This window comes from Centruroides sculpturatus, unplaced genomic scaffold (assembly GCF_000671375.1).
Source record: "Centruroides sculpturatus isolate CEXI.00-Female unplaced genomic scaffold, Cexi_2.0 scaffold468, whole genome shotgun sequence".
Classification (NCBI taxonomy): domain Eukaryota; kingdom Metazoa; phylum Arthropoda; class Arachnida; order Scorpiones; family Buthidae; genus Centruroides; species Centruroides sculpturatus.
This window is the reverse complement of record NW_019384707.1, coordinates 128,791-150,544: the sequence shown is the minus strand read 5'-3', so window position 1 is coordinate 150,544 and position 21,754 is coordinate 128,791. Positions and strand designations below refer to the sequence as shown.

General features: G+C 30.3%; 1 protein-coding gene across 2 annotated transcripts in view; it reads right to left on the bottom strand.

The window, feature by feature from the left end:
- The window catches only part of LOC111627702 (membralin-like), a 117,236-nt gene that overhangs the window by 76,283 nt on the left and 19,199 nt on the right, over window positions 1-21,754 (bottom strand). For both annotated transcript variants that reach the window (XM_023371321.1, XM_023371320.1), the window contains exons 5-6: window positions 11,186-11,308; window positions 11,015-11,115 (exon numbers count right to left, since the gene is read on the bottom strand). In XM_023371321.1, coding sequence (XP_023227089.1) covers window positions 11,015-11,115; window positions 11,186-11,308 — 224 coding nt within the window. The remainder of the gene's footprint in view (window positions 1-11,014; window positions 11,116-11,185; window positions 11,309-21,754) is intronic.

The following is a 21,754-nucleotide window of genomic DNA, read 5'->3' as shown; positions in this document are numbered from 1 at the left end:
GATTTTTTGACGACTCCGACTCCGACTCCGGCTAAAACACCAAAACTCCACGACTCCGACTCCACAGTCCTGCCAGGGCTGTGGAGTCGCGTAAAAAGTATATTCGTACAATTGAAGAATATTTTGTATCAGGTATGTACCGGTACATCCACCACACATTTTATTTCACCAAGTAAGTTTTTATTATTTTATTTTTTATTGTAGCCCTTATATCGTGGCTAGCGATTCGGAATGTAATTGTGATATTAAAAATACATTTAGAAAAGTCTACAGTTTTTACTGGCTTATCGAATAAACAATACGAATGGACCCTAGACCAGGCATGGCCAACATATGGCCCACAGGCCAGATGTGGCCCGTGTAGTGAATTTATGTGGCCCACGATCAATCTTTCAATATTAGGTACTGAAGTCCAAATAGTTCGATGAAAAATTCTGATGCCTAAAAAAAAAAAAAAAAAAAAAAGGGTCAACAGCTCGCTGTGCGTTTATAGTTAACCCTCCATTTCTATTACAAATATCATAAGTACAGCGTAGAGTGTTGATAAAGCATGATAATGTGAAAAATGTATCTGTAATCTCTATTTACAATTCAGTCTCTACGGGGTGACACCACAATGAGATCTTGCACCACCTCAAAATCTTCCTAGGGCAGCCTCTGGTTTGGCCCATGGAAAAAGTTTTCTTTCCAATTTGGCCTGGGAGCAAAAACTGTTGGCCACCCCTGCCCCAGACCAACACTGACGCATAATTGACTGATTGCCGCCGGATGTCGGCTTCTTACAGAAACACAGCTTCCCTATCATCAAATGTCACAGCACACCACTGGTGGACAGTAACTAGGCTTTGAGAAATCATTAATTTCCATACTTCTAATGCAAAGACAATGAAATTTATTTGACATGTACCTTATTAATTAGAAATATGGATGCATATGTTAAAATTCAATGTAGATACTGGTGCCATACACCAATGACACATTTTCCTCACATTGCAATAAGGATGAATGGTCAATTCTCTGTTCATCCAAAACCAAACCTGTTTTTAGTTTAAAATGACAATTCTTGATTGTTTCCAGATAGTGAAGAGACATCATGTCAATCTAAATGCCACCATCTCTGTATAGCAGCCACTGATTTCCACACCATAAATGTTTTAATAATAATAAAATGTTTTCAGTCTACTTGATAGACCATCATCAGGATATATAGGGTAGGTAGAAAGTAACTAGGCATTGAGAAATTGCTATTACAAAAATTTTAGCAATTTCTCAATGCCTAGTTACTTTCCACCCATCCTATACATCCTGATGATGGTCTATCAAGTAGACTGAAAACATTTTTTTTTTTTTTTTTAAAACATTGCTCTTTATGATGTTATTGTTTGCTTAATAATTCAAGCAGTATTCATATCAAATTTCATTTAATTAGTTTTTAACAAATTAACTGAATCTGAGAATGGTATACTGAAACTACAGTATATTCTTCTGTATTTACTATTATTCATAATTTAAATATGCTAAAGATCCCTTACAATTTTTATTTTGATTAATTACTTGACAGTATTGTATTGGTTGCATGACAGTCACTGAATACAGTAATAGCAATGACTGTCATACAACCAATTCATCTGATGCTGAATTCCATCACTTAGCAGCTCAGTAATGTGTGATGGAATTCTTCCAACTTCAGATAATTTAGTAAGTTACTTCATCTTAATTTTGTTAATAAATCTAACTTTACAAGAATTTGCTTAATGAGTGCATTCTGAATTAAACCTGCCAATTACTGTTTTTGCAATCCTTTTTTCAAATACCTTATACCCTATCTTAATCCAAACTGAACAAAGCAGCAGTTACAATTACATATGCTTTGTATACAGCCATAAAATTTATGGCTGTATACAATACCTAATCTGTGGACACTATGAATTAGTCTGTCAATTGTTATGTCAGTTCAATACAATCAACTAAAAATGTTAAAAATTTTTTGTTACTATTATATATTGGACTACAATTTGAAAAAATTGTAGACCCATAAATTCCAACTGCCTTCTGCCAGTCTGTCCTTCCTTAATCTTGAAAACAGTGTTAGATAGATGAAAGTCAAGAGCAGATAGGAAAGATTAGAAGTAGGAGGTCTCAATTAACTATATATGAACTTTTGGTCAGCACTGGAAGTCACGTTATTTCAATTCAAAAATTTTTCTGAAAGGAGTTAAATAGATGACCAGCATGACTGTTGATAGCAAGAAAATATGATGCATAGAGGCAAGACACTACTAAGCTGAGCTGAAGAGCATATTGCAGCCTGGCATTGTGACAATGTCACAATAAATAATTTAATAACAACAAACACTAAAATTTTTGAAGAAAAAAAATTTGAACAAAATATAAATATTTTCATATTTATTAGTTTGGTTCTATCCAGCATAATAAAGACAAAAATACTTATATTTTTTCCTTGTTCAATATTATTTCTTCTCTCATGAACAAGTGGATATTCTCAATGATATACAATTTTATCTCCTTTATTAATTCAAACTTGAGTTTTTTTACTATCCTGCAATTTTGATATTATGTCCACTTTAACACTATTGTCTGCGTTAAACTTTTGTCTTTTCTAATTATATCGAAATTAGTTTTATCTAATAATATAAGACATTGATCACGCTGTTTGTATATCTGTAATCTGTAACAGAATGCCTAGAACAGCCACTAGGGGTATCCCTAGCTATTATTTAAATTAACAATACAGTATATTATTATTTTTATTTGTAATAGGATTTTATTATTGATATCAATTTATTATTTATACCACAGAATGACACCGCTACTGCTAGAACACCCACTAGGGGGCATCCTGGGCTACTAGTTCTTAATAAAAGCACTGATTAGAGATATCTTTACTATTACAGATTTTTACACACTTTTTTTTTTATTTCTTGAAATAACTTTTCTCTCATTTGTTAATCTGTTTATTTCTATAATTTTTTTACATTTACTTCTAGGAGAGTTTTTAAAATTAGTTAATTGATATATTATATTTTCTCATAATTCTGTCTTCTTTACAGAAAAGGGGAATCTCCACTAGCTATCTCTTCTTAAATATTACAATTTTAATAAATTATAAAAATAAAGAAAACTAATAAAAGATGTCTTTATAGAATAATCTCACAAATCCAGAAAATATAATTAAAATATCACTAATTTTAATAGTTAAAATTTATAACCATAGGAGATTTTGTCATTCTGCACATTATAATAACCTGCAGCATGTAAATAAAAATAGAAAGAATGTGTATAACAACATTTTATAAAATTAATTCCATTTAATTTTTCTTCAGATTTTTATACATTACATAAATTAATACACAAATGTATTTTTCTTTATTTTTTATTAAAGCTTTTCCATAAATAGCAATTAAAATAGGTCTTAATAATAATTTATCAAATATTCTTACAAAATTTAATGATGATAATGATATAATTAAAAATATAAAACAACCAAAATATATTTTATCAGTTTATTGTGATTAATTTAATATTACTTTTGAAAAATAAAAATGTGTATCTTTAAAAATAAATAATTAAATAAATTTTTCAATAAATATCTCCCTTCTAGACATTTTTCTTAAATAAATATTATCATAGCCACAATATAAAATTTTAATAAGAAAATGTTGATATTTTTTTCATAAAACATATTGTATTTAACAACATTTTTAATACTTTCTATAATTCTTTTAAAAAACAGAAGTAAAAGTTTTAGTTTAGAAAATACAAAAAAATTAAATCATAAAAAAAATACAAAATTAATTTAAATATAATAGAATCTGGTTATTGTAACCATGAATAGTATTATCAGTCATTTATATTAAAAGAATTATCATATCCTGAAATATAGAAGTTAAAGTAAATTAAAACTTAATATAATTGAAAATTTAATTATAGTTAAGTGATTATTATATTACATAAATGAGCATTTTAAGAGTCTTTTCACACTATCAGCCTCAAAATGTGGTTTATAATGTGCAATCATTATCAGCTTAATCAATGCATTAATTACTAAATGTTTATTATTAGAACTCTTGCATGCAATGGCGTTACAGGAGCGTTACACTCCTGTAACACCACTGCACGTAAGTGTTCTAATAATAGTATACGTCGGTGTGAAGGGCAAACTTATTATATCACTAAATGTTTATCATTTTAACTGTAATCTGCTCACAAAATAGTAGTTTAAATTGATGCCATCTGCTTCTTCAATTATAAACTTGGAAGAATTACTATTAATTAATAATAATTGTAATTGTAATTAATAAATCTTCAAATTAAACATTTTAAAAATTATTTTAGTATACCTTTTTAATATCTGAATCAATAAAGCCAGAATCTTATTTTACTTCCCACTCAATGTTATCAGTACAGGTGAGCCCCAAAATGCTAACAATAAGCAGATTCTATTTTATTATGTAGAGTACAAATAAATTTCTAAATATTTTATAGAAATATATTTTGGTGTGTGTGTGTGTGTCAAAATTATATACATAACTTTTTACTTCATTAAATAACATAACAAATTCACATCCTCAATATCATTCAAAATTCTGATTATGTAAAAATAGCTGACAAAAAAAATTATTAGTACCAACTGACTTTGAAAAATAATGTGATTTTGCAACAAAAACTTTTAAAATATGTTGTATTTACACACTAAATTAAGTACCTTTGTACAACACAAAAACATTTATAACATATGCTGTTATAATATTTTATAAATTATAAACTGCTTTTATTACTACAGAAAGTCTTATAGTTTGTATTTTTTCTACAATTTAAAATAATTTTGATACTATTCATTTTTAGCAAAACTAATACGGTAGAAACCACTTAAGAAGTTCCTGCTTAAGAAGTCCAATTTCTCTGGTTCTGGTATTTACATCATGTGTGTTAAAATTTTGCGCATAACAAGTTTTTCTGTGTAAGAAATTCCAAAATATCAGTCCCATTGACGATATTTTGCCCACTTAAGAAGTTTATGTTGGAGACTAATCAATCTTTTTCCTTACCATAACTTCATCACTTATAAAAATAATGAAGTTTTAGTAAAGCAAATTCCAAATTGTCACCATATTGTACATCAAACATTTGCACACCTGAGGTAGTCACTAAATTACCTGGGGATTTATTGCTTTGACCATATTCCCTATCAAGTGCTGTACATTAACTATTGACACGTCATACTGACAACAGTCATTTCATCATCTGCTGTAGTCAGTGCATCTTACTATTCTACTATGTTATATTCTGCTATGTTATATTACCTTGATATTGAAAATAAAATTGATTTTACAGATAAAAAAAAATTTTTTAATAATTTCTGTATAATAGGTTTTCCATCTAAGAAGTTTTCTAAAGTGTATTTCATTACACAGCAGACACAGAATACCTCTTTTTTTTAACTTTTTATACTATACATATTAACAATAAAAAGTATTTTCAAAAATATCATTTCCTTTATAAAATTATTTGTAATAATATATGTATTTAAACATTGAGTCATTAGCACATTAATAAATAAGTAATAATTAAGCATTAAACACCATCATTAAATACTAAGTACAAAAGTCAGAAAGAGAAACAAAGACTGGAAAAAATATTCTATAACAACATGCTTTATGATGTAATAGTCTATATTAATTGGTAACAACAGAAATATATCTACTTTCTCATCAAAGTTACACAGCAGCACCCATTTATTATAATCTCAGGAATTATCATTATTTATTTAATGTTATTAGAATTACAATGTCTGAAAACATAAAAGTTAAGATAAGCTTTAAAGTTTCATTTATTATAATCAGAATTTTGACTATAGTTATCTTCAGGTAAATAAGCATTTTTAAATTGCCTTTTCATATTATCAGTCTTAACACATGGCTGATAATGTAATTGTTATCAGTTTTAACCAGTGCTTTAAATGTTACACATTTATCATTTTAATCATTATTCACTTACACTATAGTAATTTAAATTACTGGCATTTCTTATTTCAGTTATATACTGGATGAATTACTACTAATTAATAACTAATAAATCTTCAAGTTATACATTTTTTTTTTTTAAATTGTTTTAGCATTCCTTTTTATTGTTAGAATCAATAAAACTAGAATTTCCACTAAATACAGTCTTATTTACTTACTATGCTGAATGTTACCACAATACACAATACAGTCCTGAAGTGATTATAATAAATGAATTCCATTGTATACATTGCTTTTGTCAGTACTTTCTCCTTTCTCTTTTGGATAGAAATATAATTTATACAGTTGTTACATAGCTTATTTATAAGGTTTACATTCTGATTATTTACTTTAAATTAAGAATACCATTTATTAAATTTCATACAGAATAAATGATCATTTCAGTTAAATTTAATTAAATGAATATTATTTTGCACCCAAGTACAACTTAGAATTCAATTCAAATACTGTACATTATAATTAATGTTTTGAAAGTTATTATTTTAAATGTTTTTTTAATTAATTGTTAATAAATTTCAAAGCATTTTACAACTATTATAACATGTAAACAAATATTCTGAATACAATATTGTATATTTTACAAGATATTTTAAGTACTATAATCAAATACCCTTAATGTAGTCTATCTTCAAATATTGTTTTCAATATATCTCATTGGAAATAAATAAATATATTTTTAAACAATTTTTAAAAAAATTTAATAAAATTAAATAAAAAACAAATTAAAAATTATTTAATTAAAAAATCATAAAATAATTTGAAAAACAAAATAAAAAATTTATCATCATAAATTATAATTCATAAAAAGAATTTTGCAAAATAATTATAGCAGAGATAGAACAGTCCATACATGGAAAAGTCAACAGATAACTTAAATTTTGTAATGCATATCTCATCAAGAGATTTCCCGAGTTTATTGCTAAATGGCATCCTTCTACTAAATTTGCAATATGAATTTCAGCAAGATAGCAGCAACCATATAGACACAGGAAATGATAAACAATTGGTCCAACTTTTCTCAGGGACCCTTGTAAAATTCTCATTCAGTATGTTTTGCAAAAGTCTTGTTAAGACCAAGATGTGAACAAACATGACTATTGGGGTGCATGCAATTCCTTGTTCTGTTATCAAATCTTACATTTTGTCACTATCATTCACATAACAAAAATGCACCATTGCCATATCCAAACTATATTTCATTCCATTAGTGGACATTAGTGTTTCTCAAACGGGATTCCGGTTGTTTTTTTAACCAGGGAAATATCCCGGGAAATTTTTCTTATCCCGGGAAATCCCGCAAATTTCTTAAAAATTCACTTTTTTTCTTATTTTGTGTTAAGGTTAAGAAATTTTGCAAATACAAAGCATAATTATCTCATTCACTGTCAGAATACATTTGTATTTATTAATTTTAAACCTACCTATTAGTTTTTTTAAATTTTTGCTCGTTATAGCATGTCACAAATGGTCAATAATCAATATATAGCTTATTTGTGGCAGGACTATAAAAATTCTTTACTTGTCGGAACCTGTAATATCTGGAATAATTGTGCTTACGCTGTCTTGAGTTTTAACCATGCCCAGTAGCTTCAATAAATGCCTGACGCCAGATTGTGCAAATTGGGCAAGGATACAAACGAGTACAAAGTCTGCAAGTATGAAGTTTTTCTTCATAAACCTGATTATTAAAGCCAAATGAATTGCCGAATTATCGAGCTCTAAGCTTGATGCCGCTATTAAAGCAGCCAAGGTAGACAAATCAAGAATACTAGAGAGCGAAAGAAGTACTACAATCTCGAAAACGAACTCGAAATCTTCCAGGCTACAGGTGAAAAAACACATAATATCTGTCTTCTCTTAAATGCATTAAACACTATTCCAATCACATCAATTGAATCGGAAAGGGCATTCTCGGTGGCAAGACTTTTCATTACTAAAATAAGAATTAGAGTGAGTGATCCGAGTATCGATCATCTTTGCTTTTTAAAATCTTATAAAAGTTTACAATATTTTGTATTATATTTTATTTAAAAAACGAAAATTACCTTCTAAACTATAAGTTTGATCTAAGTTCAATTTTTAATTTTTACTCAATTCAAAGCATTTTTGTTGTTGTTGTAGTATGCAGTTTCTAGCTAACTTTACTAAATTTTTTTCTATTTGTGAAAATTTCTACGTAATTCAAAGGTAATTTTTATTATATATCTTACACAGCATTATTAATATGATTTTGGATGATACAGAACTTTAAAATTACTTTAAAAAATGAAAAATAATTATATCATTTAATTTCAAGTATACCTTAAAAATAATTGATTCTATCCCGGGATTTCCTGGGATCCCGGGAAACAGTTCACTTTTATCCCGGAATCCCGGGACAAGCAAAAGCCCGGGAAATGAGAAACCCTAGTGGACATGTTCAATAATAGAAATATGCCAACTGGAAAAACAGATTTTGTTTATTTTGCAACAGATTTTCATCAGCTTGGACCGTTTAAAAATTAATTATTATTAGAAGCTATATTTACATCACTAATTAGTTTTCTAAGTGGTAGTGATCTTCAAACACCCACTGCCAAAATATTGCCTGAGTAGAAATACAAAATGAGTCTTGTCTGATGATAAACTTGTCATACTTCACAAGGAAAATTTGTTCACAAGTATTTACAATAACAGATAAAAAAAATATTAGTAGTTAACATAAATTATATATTTTCCAAATTACCATCAATAATATCTGTAGGTTCTTCCATCCTCTATAGCAGCGGTCCCAACTCTTTTGATAGCTGTGGACCAGCCAACGTTTGATAATTTTACTGCGGCCCACTGAGGGGGGACGTTGATTGTTTATATTTTAGATTAATTTAATTTAATAATTTTAATTTAATTGTATTTAAAAATGCCTTCAAAGTAATATACAGTTACACTAAAAAATGAATATAATGTGATTTAAAATTTTAACTCACTAGAACGCTAAATCAATTAGAACCCTGAGCTTGTTTCTTTGCAACGAGACGGTTCCATCTGGGGGTAATAGGAGACAATGACACCCGAAGCGTGTTTCTTATATCCAGTTTATTCCGTTGTTCCGTCATCCATTAAAAGTCGCACAAATCCGAGGAAATACCATAGTAAATAAAATAGAAATAATTTAATGTTCCTTGGGCGGCCCGGTACCATTTGATCCATGGACCGGTACTGGTCCGCGGCCTGGGGGTTGGGGCCCACTGCTCTATAGTATCAACAACCTTTTTATTTAATGACTCTTTTGATGAGTATGCTAATGTTAACTAATATTAAAATATTCGATATTAACATGTGTAGCTTATACTATTGTGAATATTATGTATCCAAAATTTTTAGATTGTCAAATGAGTGTCACTCTTTGGTTCTCAAATCATTTTGTAATCACTTAAATACAATAAGAAAATAATAGTTTTAAACTTTCTTTGGCTTGAAATTTTTATGTCCAAATGTGGAACAACACAGTCCAGTTGTGTATCACTCTGATCAACAAATGGATAATTTACTGTTTTTGAAAAGTTTTCTGGAAAACCCACTTTTAATACTAACAAAATAGTAGCTTCAAAAGTTGGGCAATGAACTGTGTTGTGGCAGTGTATAATCAGATTTCTTCCTCATAAATATTGTAATTGCAAATGAAAAATGTCCAGACATGGAATGGTCTCCCCTAATGATTAACTTTCATTTTACATCATTAATCATACATTAAAAATAAAAATGAATTGTTTTTTAATTATTATATGTGATTGTAATAATATAGGCAGTTAAGTATTATATTGATTAGAAAGTAAATTGTTATATTTATTAGTAAAAACTAATTATGCATTATAAAGTTCAATAAACTTGAAACCTTAATATTTTATTTGCAATTTTCATGGATATTTTGGTATATTGGCTACATTTTTTTAAAATATTTAAAATACCCGAACTATACTTCAATAGCAAAAGGCCAAAATCAAATATAAAGTGTGTAATATTACTCATTAATACTCTAGAGATATTTTATTTTTAAATTTAACATTTTTAAAAATTTGATGATCTGTTTAAATACAAAACTTAATTATATAATTTTTAAAGTTTGATGGAATGAAAAAACGTTGGTATTCCATCAAACTCTAATGACCCTAGAACAAAACAGCAGCATTTAAGTTTCTTATAAAGAATGCTCGCACCCACTACTCCCGTGTAAAGATACAGTGCAGGAGATAACTTTATATATAAAATAACTCAATGAATAAAAACTACATATTACAAATTAAACTACAAATGCATATAAAGACCACAAGTAAAGCAATAAATAAAATTATATCAAATCTAGATACTTAAAAATTAGTGTATCATGTTTTTTTACATAATCTTTTGTATTTAATAAAATCTAAATGAAAGTAATTCTCTACCAGAGACATGGCATTAATTGCACAGAAAAAAATTAAATGCCTGAAAGAACTGAGACAAGAGTTAGAAATAAAAATGCAAAACCTATTCCTAATAATTCTTATTAATATACAGTTATAAAGAAAAAAAGATTCTTATAAAACAAAATCCAGTCAATGTATGACATATATATGGCAAAGTCAAAGAGACTGAGTCTTGATATGGCAATAATAGTATAGAATAAATGACATAATTTGTTAAGAGAAAAAACTAATGGTTTAAATAGTTTAAAAGCTATATATTTTCATAGTTTTTAAATTTAAAATTAAATATTTTCCTGAAATTAATTTTAAGAAAATATTTAATTCTTTCTACTGAATATGTAAATGTGGCTACAATTTAAATCAAATCCAAATTTTATTACAACTATAAATGAACTGACATTTTAAGCTACTATTATATCCTGAAAAATCTTAGTCTGGTTTACATTTGTATATATAATTTATAAACTGTTCTCAAAATTGATTTCTTAATATAAATATTTAAAACTGTAAAAAGGTGTCAATACTTACAAATACCAACATGAAAAAAGCAGCTGTTAAATATGATGAATGGGTCATCCACATATTGACAAACTGATAATGCTCACCAGTAACAACATTTCTTACATAACCTTATAAATTTAGGCAATACAAATCAATTAATATAATGTTTTAAAAAGTGAAATAAATCTGCTTACTTACCATTACTTTCCTCTTTCTCTGCAAGATTTTTCAAACTTGACATTAAAATATCATCATAACCAACAAATTCATTCAAAAGAAAGCGGCTGAACCAGTTACCAAAGCATTTGTCTTCATTTGGATCTATATTCGAAAATAGTATTTAAATAAAAATTTAATCCATTTTTTAAAATCTAACAAGTAAAAATTATTGTGGCTATCACAATGCCAGGGTGTAATTTTTAATCGTATTTTTAATTTAACCAAACGATTGCTGTAATTAATTGGGCTATAAATGTACTATAATTAATGATTAGATATTAAGTAATTTGGTATTAGAGGTAGATGTTACATGCCATCTCTTATCTAAATTAATAATTATAATTTTTAATAATTTATTAAACTGCCTGGAAGAAAAGAACTAGCCTGGAACGGGACTTGAACCCACAACCTCTGCTTACTGTGCAGTGCACTTGCCAGCTATGCCACCTAAGCAATTCTTCCGCTTTCAGATGTATTTAAACTTTAGATTTAACTATATGCGGTTACTCACAGTGCCAGCTGGGGATGACTTCTACACCCACGACCTAAGTACACCTCCACTATGGCACTCAGCATGTTATTGCTTTACCCGGCATAGTGTGTGTATATATGTATCAATGTATTGGGCTTTGAAAAATTTATAATGTTTTTAATTTACTAAATTTAAAATATATTGTATGGTCTTGTTCTCAAATTTGTAGTGTTTTGCTCATGTATTGTACATCATACTTTTCCTGATAACAACAGTGGCTTGCTGATCATCTATATAACTCTGTTCTGGAAAAAATTTTTTAAATGAAATTATGACTTTTGGTCTAGACTGGAAGTCTTCACATAGTTAATCAGTGCCTTCTGTTCATAAGTTTTCCATATCTGATCTCAACTTTCATCTATCTAACATTGTTCTCAAAATTAAGGAAAGACAGACAGACAGACAGACAGTGACCGGAAATTTATAGGTCAACAATTTTTTCAAATTGCAGCCCAAACATTATCAAAATTATTATTATTATTTTGAACTGAAACATGGATTTTTCGTAATTATAACAATTTATTACAAAATAAATACATACTTTATTTATTTGTTGTAGTAATTAGATTTATTAACATAAAAATATACATAGTTCATTGATACAAATAAAATTAATTTAAAATTTAAAACATTTCTAAAATACACATACTTCAAATACAGGTATCCCTCATATAAAATGGTAGTTAGGTTCTGAAAAAATGCCTTGTTATGTGAAAACATGCTATACGAAACAAAGGACTAATGCAAAATATGGGGTTAGGTTCTAAAAATTAGGAAAAGTATAATATTCTTTTTCGTTACTAAGAGAAATATGTTTATTAAAGCATCCAATAATTAATATTAATCACAATTAAAAGTACTGTATGATACATTAATATTAATTTTAGTTAAATGAGAGCAATTTCTTTTTTTACAAAGTATCATCATCTTCTAAGCTTTTTTGTCAATCCTGATCAGAAATATCAGCAACATCTTCATTTTTTAAAATTTTTATCATACTAATTTTTTATGGATGACAAAATAAAAATATGTTAAGTGAAAATTTATTCTAGAGAGTTGCATTTGTTCAGCTGAGTACAGAGAGGTTTTTTTTTCCTAGAATTTGTATTCAAATATCAAACTGTTCAAATACTGAGATACCGCAGTATTTTATTCATCAATTTTATGAATGAAGTAATCATTTGTAGGTAAGTAATACCTACAAATGATTATGTCATTCATAAAATTGATGAAAAATGATTACTTCATTATGGTTAAAAAAAATTTAACAACACTTATCTAAACATGTTTAAATAAACTTTACTAAATACAAAGATTAATCTATAAAAAGAAAACACAGTGACAATCTTAAGGGTTAAAGTCTGAAAGCAACAACATCATCATCTGGTTGATAGGAAAGTTAGGACAAGGAAGGAAAAAATTGTACTATCAGTTTTCATTAAAATAAACCTGATGAAAAGCAAAAATAATTTGAAAATTTCAGTATTCTAAAATTTGCAGGGCTTCAAGTAGGTGTGATGCACAATATAAGGCCATAACAAGAGTGTCCTCTTAGCCTATCCACCCCAACCCTTTGTTCACTATAACATAGTGGATCCTGTTAAGTCAAGCATCGACAAACAAACAAGCACAAAGGGGGCCCTGTGAGGTAAATACTCCAGTTCACACTGGAGGAGGGCCTTTTGGAGCTGGGTACCGCCGGAGACAGGGTGGTATCTGAAAATAGCTGATGACCAACTGCTGCTTAAGGACTATAGTGAGTCTCCAGGAGCTCAGGTGCTAGGCCACTGCCAAATCCCTGCTAAACCTGGTTCCTCAGCCCAGGTTAGAAAAATGGGAAGATTGGTGTCTGGTTGGCATCCGACTGTAAAAAAACCCCAGCCAAATCCTTTTCTATGGAACGTCTGATGCCACTTTGAGTTATATTAATACTAGGGCATACCCCATAGGCGACACGCAGCTGCAGCATCCGGCAGATGTGGGAAATGGATGAGGGTTGTTATCTCATGTGGGACAGGGACAACGTAAGAAGCTTGTCCCATTAAGAGTGGGAAGTTGGAATATAGGGACTATGACAGGGAGAGGAGCTGAACTGGCAGATACCTTGAGAAGAAGAAGAGTTGATATAGCGTGTCTGCAGGAGATGAAGTGGAAGGGGGCTAGAGCTAAAGAGATTGGTGAAGGATGTAAACTTTTCTACTGCGGAAAAGATGGAAAGAGGAATGGAGTGGGGATAGTTGTAGAAAACAACTTAAAGAAAAATGTAGTCATAGTCAATAGAGTAAATGATAGATTGATACTGGTGAAATTGAGTATTGGAGAATTGATAGATTTGTGTTTTATGATCCCCGCTTTTATAAGTTATTAAATGTTCTTCACATTTATCAAAATAAGTGTTGACCATTACTAAATCGTAGGCAGTGGCCATTTGCAAAACACATTCTCCTTCGAAATTTCTACCACCAAATCTTTTGCCTCCATGTACTCTTTCATAACCTTTTCACTTGCAGCACATATGCACTGAAGGGGTTAATTAACCCCTTCAGTGCATATGTGCTGCAAGTGGGTGTAGTTGCTGGAGTAAAAGAACAGTTCTGAGAAGATTTGGCTATGATAATGATGGTGGTACCGACAGATGAGGAGATATTTATTGGAGCAGACTTTAACAGGCATGTGGAAAAAATAATGCTGGTTATGAAAGAGTACATGGAGGCAAAAGATTTGGTGGTAGAAATTTTGAAGGAGAATGTGTTTTGCAAATGGCCACCACCTACGATTTAGTAATGGTCAACACTTATTTTGATAAATGTGAAGAACATTTAATAACTTATAAGGGCGGGGATCATAAAACGCAAATAGACTACCTGTTAACAACACAGACAAATCTAAAAGGAATTAAGGACTGTAAATTGATACCAGGAGAAAACTTGACTAGTCAGCATAGATTGTTAGTAATGGAATTAAAGATTGATCTTAATAGGATTAAGTGTAGAGACAAACTAATAACTAAAATTAAATGGTGGCTGTTAAAAGGGAAAAATGCAATTGAGTTTAAAGAAAAAGTGATAAGTGTCATTAGCAGTAATGTAAAGTACACTGACTTGGCAAACGAATGGTGGACACAGGTGGCCAGGGAAATACAAAGTATTGTGAAGGAACTTCTGGGAGAAACAAAGCCAGTCAGGAAAATAGAGAAGGAGGTATAGTGGTGGAATGAAGAGGTGAAGAAAGCTATAAGAGAGAAGAAAGATGCATTTAAAAGATGGCAGGATGAGAAAGGAGATGATAAGGCAAGGGAAGAGAAAAGAGATGTCTATGTGCAGATGAAAAAGAAGGCGAAGGCCTTAGCTAGGTTGTCATAGCTAAAGCCTAGGCACAAGACAAAAGACAAGAGTTTTCTATCTTCTTTTCCCGTGAGTGATCTCTCACTCATTCACGGGAAAAAAAGGTAGAAAACTCATATATAGACTTGGGAAAATGAGAGATAGAAAGAGTAAAGATATGACTTATATCAAGTGTATAAAAGATACAAATGGCAAAGTGCTAACTAAAAATGAAAAAATTAAGGCCCAATGGAAAACACTTTAAAGACCTTCTGAACATGGAGAATGACAGACAGACTAAAACTGAAAATGTAGAACCAAATATTGGCTTAGTAGGCATAATAGAGAAATGGGAGGTAAAGCCGGCATTGATTAAAATGAAAAATGGGAAATCAGTGGGTCCAGATCAGATACCGATAGAGGTATGGGAAATCCTGGGATAGGAGGAGAGAGACTGATTAACAGAGTTAGGGTGCGACTTTGCAGACGCGAATTTAGAGCGAGCGAGAGGTTGCGAGCGATTTAATTTTCGCAAAGGAAAACCATGCACAAACGAGAAGCGAGAAATAACTCTGGCGAGAGCGAATTTCTGATTCTCGCACATATCTGACAGGTTTTGATATTTATCACGTCTCGCCTCTTCTCGCCACATATTCTCGCTCGCTCGGAAAATTCGCTCGCTCGCGTCTGCATAGTCGCACCCTTATTTAACAAAGTATTGTTAGAGAGAACTATACTCAATGAATGGAGAAGAAGCTATTTAGTACCCATCTTTAAGGAAAAAGGGGATATGTAGGAATGTAATAATTATAGGGGGATAAAACTACTGGCTCACATAGTGAAACTTTTTGAAAAGGTAATTGAACAGAGGATTAGAGAGGAGACTAGTGTCACTGAAGACCAGTTTGGATTTATGCCTGGGAGAAGTACTATGAATGCTATATTCGTGGTACAGACAGGTGATGGAAAAATACCGAGCCATAAAGAGAAACCTGCATATGGTGTTCATAAACTTGGAAAAAGCGTATGATAGAGTCCTGAGAGAAGTCCTTTGGTAATGTCTTAGGCAAAAAGGTGTGCTGCTTCAGTACATTGTGACAATCAAAAATATGTACTTTAGGGTCAGCACGCAGGTTAGAACTGCAGCCGGTTTGACGGGCATGTTTGAAGTAAGAGTGGGTTTACATCGGGATTCAGTAATCAGTCCATACCTCTTCCTATTAGTTATGGATGCAATAACATCTGCTTTACAAGAGGACTTACAAGAGAAGTCCTCTTGTGCTGTTTGCAGATGACATAGTCCTCATTGATGAGGACAGAGAAGAACTACAGAGGTGGCTAAACAAATGGTAACACATGCTGGAAAATGAGGGCCTAAAAATCAGTGAAACCAAGACAGAGTACATGTTTTGTAATTTTGACAGTCTCCCTGGTACTGGTACGTTAAAACTAAACCATTGCCAGAAAGTACTGAATTCCACTATCAGGGATCCGTGCTGCAGAACGATGGCAACATTGATATGGAGGTTACTAGGAAGATCAATGCAGGGAAATTAAAGTGAAAACAGGTGACAGGAATAACTTGTGACAAATGCATGCCACTTAAAATAAAAGAGTTAATATATAAAACTGTCGTCAGACCCATGCTTATGTATTGGTGCAAGTGCTGGCTGATGACAGCATCGAAGAGAAGCATTTGCATGTGGCAGAGATGAGAATGCTTAGGTAGATGTGGGGGTTACAAGGATGGATAGGATTAGAAATGACTACATCAGAGAAGTTTAAAGGGGGAGCACCTATATTATAAAAAATAAAAAGCCACAGACTAACATGGTTTGGACACATGGTGTGAAGGAATGAGGAACATGTAACAAAAAAGGCACTATATATGAAAGTACAGGGATATAGAGGCAGAGGAAAACCTAGGAAGAGATGGACGGAATGTGTACAAACTAGGGTTTCTCATTTCCTGGTCTTTTGCTTGTCCTGGGATTCCGAGATAAAAGTGAACTGTTTTCCGGGATTCTGGGACAAAATTAATTATTTTTAAGATATACAAAATTTCATGAAATCAAATGATATAATTATTTTTCATTTTTAAAGTAATTTAATATGTTCTGTAACCTCCAAAATCATATTAATAATGCCATGCAAGATATATATTAAAAATTACCTTTGAATTATGTAGAAATTTTCACAAATAGGAAAAATTTATTAAAGTTTGCTGGAAACTGCATACAACAACAATAACAACAAAAAATGCTTTGAATTGAGTTAAAAATTTAAAAAAAAATTAACTTAGATCAAACTTCTAACTTAGAAGGTAATTTTTGTTTTTTAAATAAAATATAATACAAAATATTGTAAATTTTTATAAGATTTTAAAAAGCAAAGATGGTCAATACTCCGATCACTCAATCTAATTCTTATTTTAGTAATGAAAAGTCTTGCTACCGANCAATCTAATTCTTATTTTAATAATGAAAAGTCTTGCTACCGTGAATGCCCTTTCCGATTCAATTGATGTGAGTGGAATCATGTTTAATGCATTTAAGAGAAGACAAATATTATATGTTTTTCACCTGTATCCTGAAAGATTTCTACTAGTTTGTTTCCGAGATTGTAGTACTTCTTTTGTTCTCTAGTATTCTAGATTTGTCTACCTTGACTGCTTTAATAGAAACATCATAGCCCAATAATTCGGCAGTTTGTTTGTCTTTAATAATCAGGTTATGAAGAAAAACTTTACACTTGCAGACTTTGTACTCATTTGTATCCTTATCCAATTTGCACAAATTGGCATTACGCAGTTATTGAAGCTACTTGGCATGGTTAAAAATTAAGACAGTGTAAGACAATTATTCCAGATATTACAGGTAAAGAATTTTGAGAGTCCTGCCACAAATAAGCTACGTATTGATTATTGACCATTTGTGACATGCCATAACGAGCAAAAATTTAAAAAATCTAATAAGTAGGTTTAAAATTAATAAATACAAATGTATTCTGATAGTTTATGAGTTAATTATACTTTCTATTTGCAAAATTTCCTCAACCTTAACACAAAATAAGAAAAAAAGTGAATTTTTAAGAAATTTGCAGGATTTCCCAGGATATTTCCTGGGTTAAAAAAACAATTGGGATCCCATTTGAGAAACCCTAGTACAAACAGATATGCTGGACTGTGGAGTGGATGAAGAAACAATTAGGGATAGATCAAAGTGGCAGGAATTGGCATTCTGGGCTGACCCCATATAATTTGGGATATAAGCAAGAATGAAATAGTAGTAATATTCTAAAATTCACAAGTAAATTTCATACATGTGTACTGTACTTATTTGAATAAAAAAAATATTGAATAAAGACATTTACACTTAAAAACTGAAATTATGTACAGATGATTTCCAAAACCATGTTAGAGTGAAACTGTGTTGTAGAAGTACTATGTTGTATGAGGGATACCTGTATTTTTGTTGATATATGATATAAAATATAAATATAAAAATATGATACATCACATATTAATAGTAACAATTATTTACATTAAGTTTAAAAACTAAATAGTAGGGCATTTTTCATGTTTTCAAATTATAAGAAATAATTAAGAGAAAATTAAAAAATAAATTGCTTTTAAATCATTTTGTAATGGAAAATTTTAGTAATTTCAATGCTTGTTTTCATTATTGTAAGAACTTTTGTATTAAATTCCTTAATTTCAGAAAATGTTAAACATACATTTGGAGAAAATTTACTTGTCAATCTAGCAGCTTTTATCTAGTCTGAAATTACATCTATGATGATGTCTGCATTAAACATAAGTATTAGCATTAGCACACCCCTTTTAATACATGGTTTTTGTTTTTAGTTTAATTTAACTACTTTTATAAAATATAGTAGACCTCCCTATAAAACGGGTTCATATAATTCGGATTCATATATAACGGTGAAAAAATTGCAACCGTATTCGTATAAACATGCTAAAAGAGACTTCTATATAACAGTAAAATGTCATCGCCAACTCATGTCGCGACAGGATTGGTCGAATCTAGACCAATAGCGGATATTGCACAAACCATTGAGTTTAAACAAGCAGCGGACCTACTAAAAACCATTTATTATTTAACGTCCATAAAAATTATATTTATATTAATGATGTCTCCAAAGTTCAGCAAATTTTTCGCAGAAAAATAATTTATCAGGAAACGTGCGCACCCCCGTTTGATACGCCGCTCCATGATGAAAACAAGCTTATGCAATGGTGTCGTCGAATGGTGAACACTTGGTAAGTAATCCTACAATTTTTTGTTTATAGCATAGTTTATATGGATTATTCCCAAAAAATTACACATATTTTGGAAATGTTGAGTCAAATTAGTCTAGAATCAATTAATTTTATGGAAGAAAACCTTTCAAACAGCCGTAGTCCGTAAACTGCATACATGCTGGGCTGTGATTGGCTCATGTATTTAAGGGCTCGTAGAACATCAATTTCATAAAGAACGGAATGTATCTACCATGTTATAGGGGATCGACTGTAACTATTTTTTAAAACTATGACTATTAAACCATATAGTATGTTGTTATAATATAAAACAAATGCACAATTCTGAAGTAAACATTCAAAATGTCCTCTAGAATTAATAAAAGCCTGTATATCTATCTTAATCATTGTGTGTTACTGTATGATATGTTCTCTCAAGCAACCTTTTATGGTCATGCCTAGGAATTAAAACAAGAACAAGAGGCAATCCAGTACAAATTTAAAATGTGTTTTATCACTACTGTAATGAGTAAACTACTGTAAAAACTAGTACTTCATAATTTACATTACAAAAAAAAAGATTCATTTTTGCTTAAAATACATTTTCTATCATTAAAAATAAATATACAAAATTATGGATTCAATCAAATACAGTAATACCCCGAACTTACGCTATAGTGGGACTAAGCGATAACTGCATAAGTCGAATTCGTGTAAGTCGGGGTATAATTTCGCAATTTGTGTAAAATCCAAGTCGGATGTATGTAAGCTAATAAATGTTCTCGTTAATCTTATCTCGTCTTTTGATTCGTTCACGATTACAAAAAATCACCACATAGAGTCTTTCAAGTCTCTGTAGATATAACAAACACAGAAATAAATAATGCAAAATAAATTGTAGCTATGCGTCAATTCCATGCGGCACATCCAAACATGTAAGCCGAACAATAGTGTGGGGGGGAGTGAGTAATCAAGAGTTGCGTGGCGCTCAAACAAAAGATGAATAGACGAAATTTGAAAATTGCGTAACTCCGGGTTTGCATAAGTCGGGGTAGCATAAGTCGAGGTATTACTGTACAGGAGCTCCCCTACTTATGAGCATTCAACTTATGAACAATTTGACCATATGTGTAAAATTTAAATTTTGTGCAGTTTTTGTAGATCTTTTGATGCTGGTGGGTGGTATTGAAGTCAGTCTTTGACCAGTTGTAAATAATTAATGTTTGCAATTGTTTCTATTGCTTATCATCATTCTTTGTTTTTGCACAAATTCTGACATTCCATTGCTGCTCATCAGATGGTATTGAAGTTTGTAACATTAGAGTAACGGTGTTTATCATTATTGTTTGCAATTTTTATAAATTTTTACGATTAGTGCATCAAAAATGTGTCCAAAACATAATAGTAAATCTAACAATGGAGATAAATGCAAGCAGTGTCACTGTTTTACCATGAAAACTAAATTTGGTATTATAAAATTAAGTATGTTAGGTAAAAGTAACTGCATTTGAAACATCCACTACCAAGCAGTAGTAAGTGGGTAAACAGGTACAAAGTATTCTATATAAGTACAGTACATTGAAGGATCAAACACTAACAATACATGATGATTCTGTGTACTGTACAAATGTTCTTTCTATGTTAGTTTTTGACTTACAATAATACCTTGAAAACCTAACCTGTTTGTAAGTAGGGGAGCACCTGAAGTAATTTATCCATTCCTCAGATTCATTCATAGTATATTATGCCCAACTCCAACAAATAACAACAGTTTTAATGTGGTGTACAGAGATACTACACATTAGGATTTCCACATCATATTTTAGTTGTGTTATTATTTTAAATGAACTATTGAGTTTACTCTACCTTTGTGACAAACTCTGTTCTGTGTTCTTGCTGAATGAGTAAGTGAATGTATTCTTGAACAAAAAACAGAAGATATACATGGAATAATTACAGTAAAAAAAATGTGGAAAGCAGAAAGCCACAAATTTCAGGAAGACAGAGAAAGTAGAAGAAACAGATGATTGACTCAAATGGTACAAAAATATACTTTTTACAGACTTCCTGATAATGTAATTGAAGAACATGAAATTTATTTAATTGTTTAGGGCAATAAACTTCCATGCAACTTATACACGTAAACATTTACAAAGCAGATTCTGTTCTTCCTACTCCTTTGAAATTGTTATAAACTGTATTTTGTAATGATAAAGCCACCATAAAAACTACTTTAGTATTTTTTTCTCCAGGAACAGTATTTTGTCCATTATCTCTTCATTCAAAAAATGAATTTTACAACCAATTCCTTCAAAACATGTTTTGTCTGAAATAAAAATCATTTTTTAAACAGTTTACCCACCTCAATATTTCTAAATTAACAATTTAGGTTTACGTTATATTATACATACAGTATGTATATTCTTGAAAAT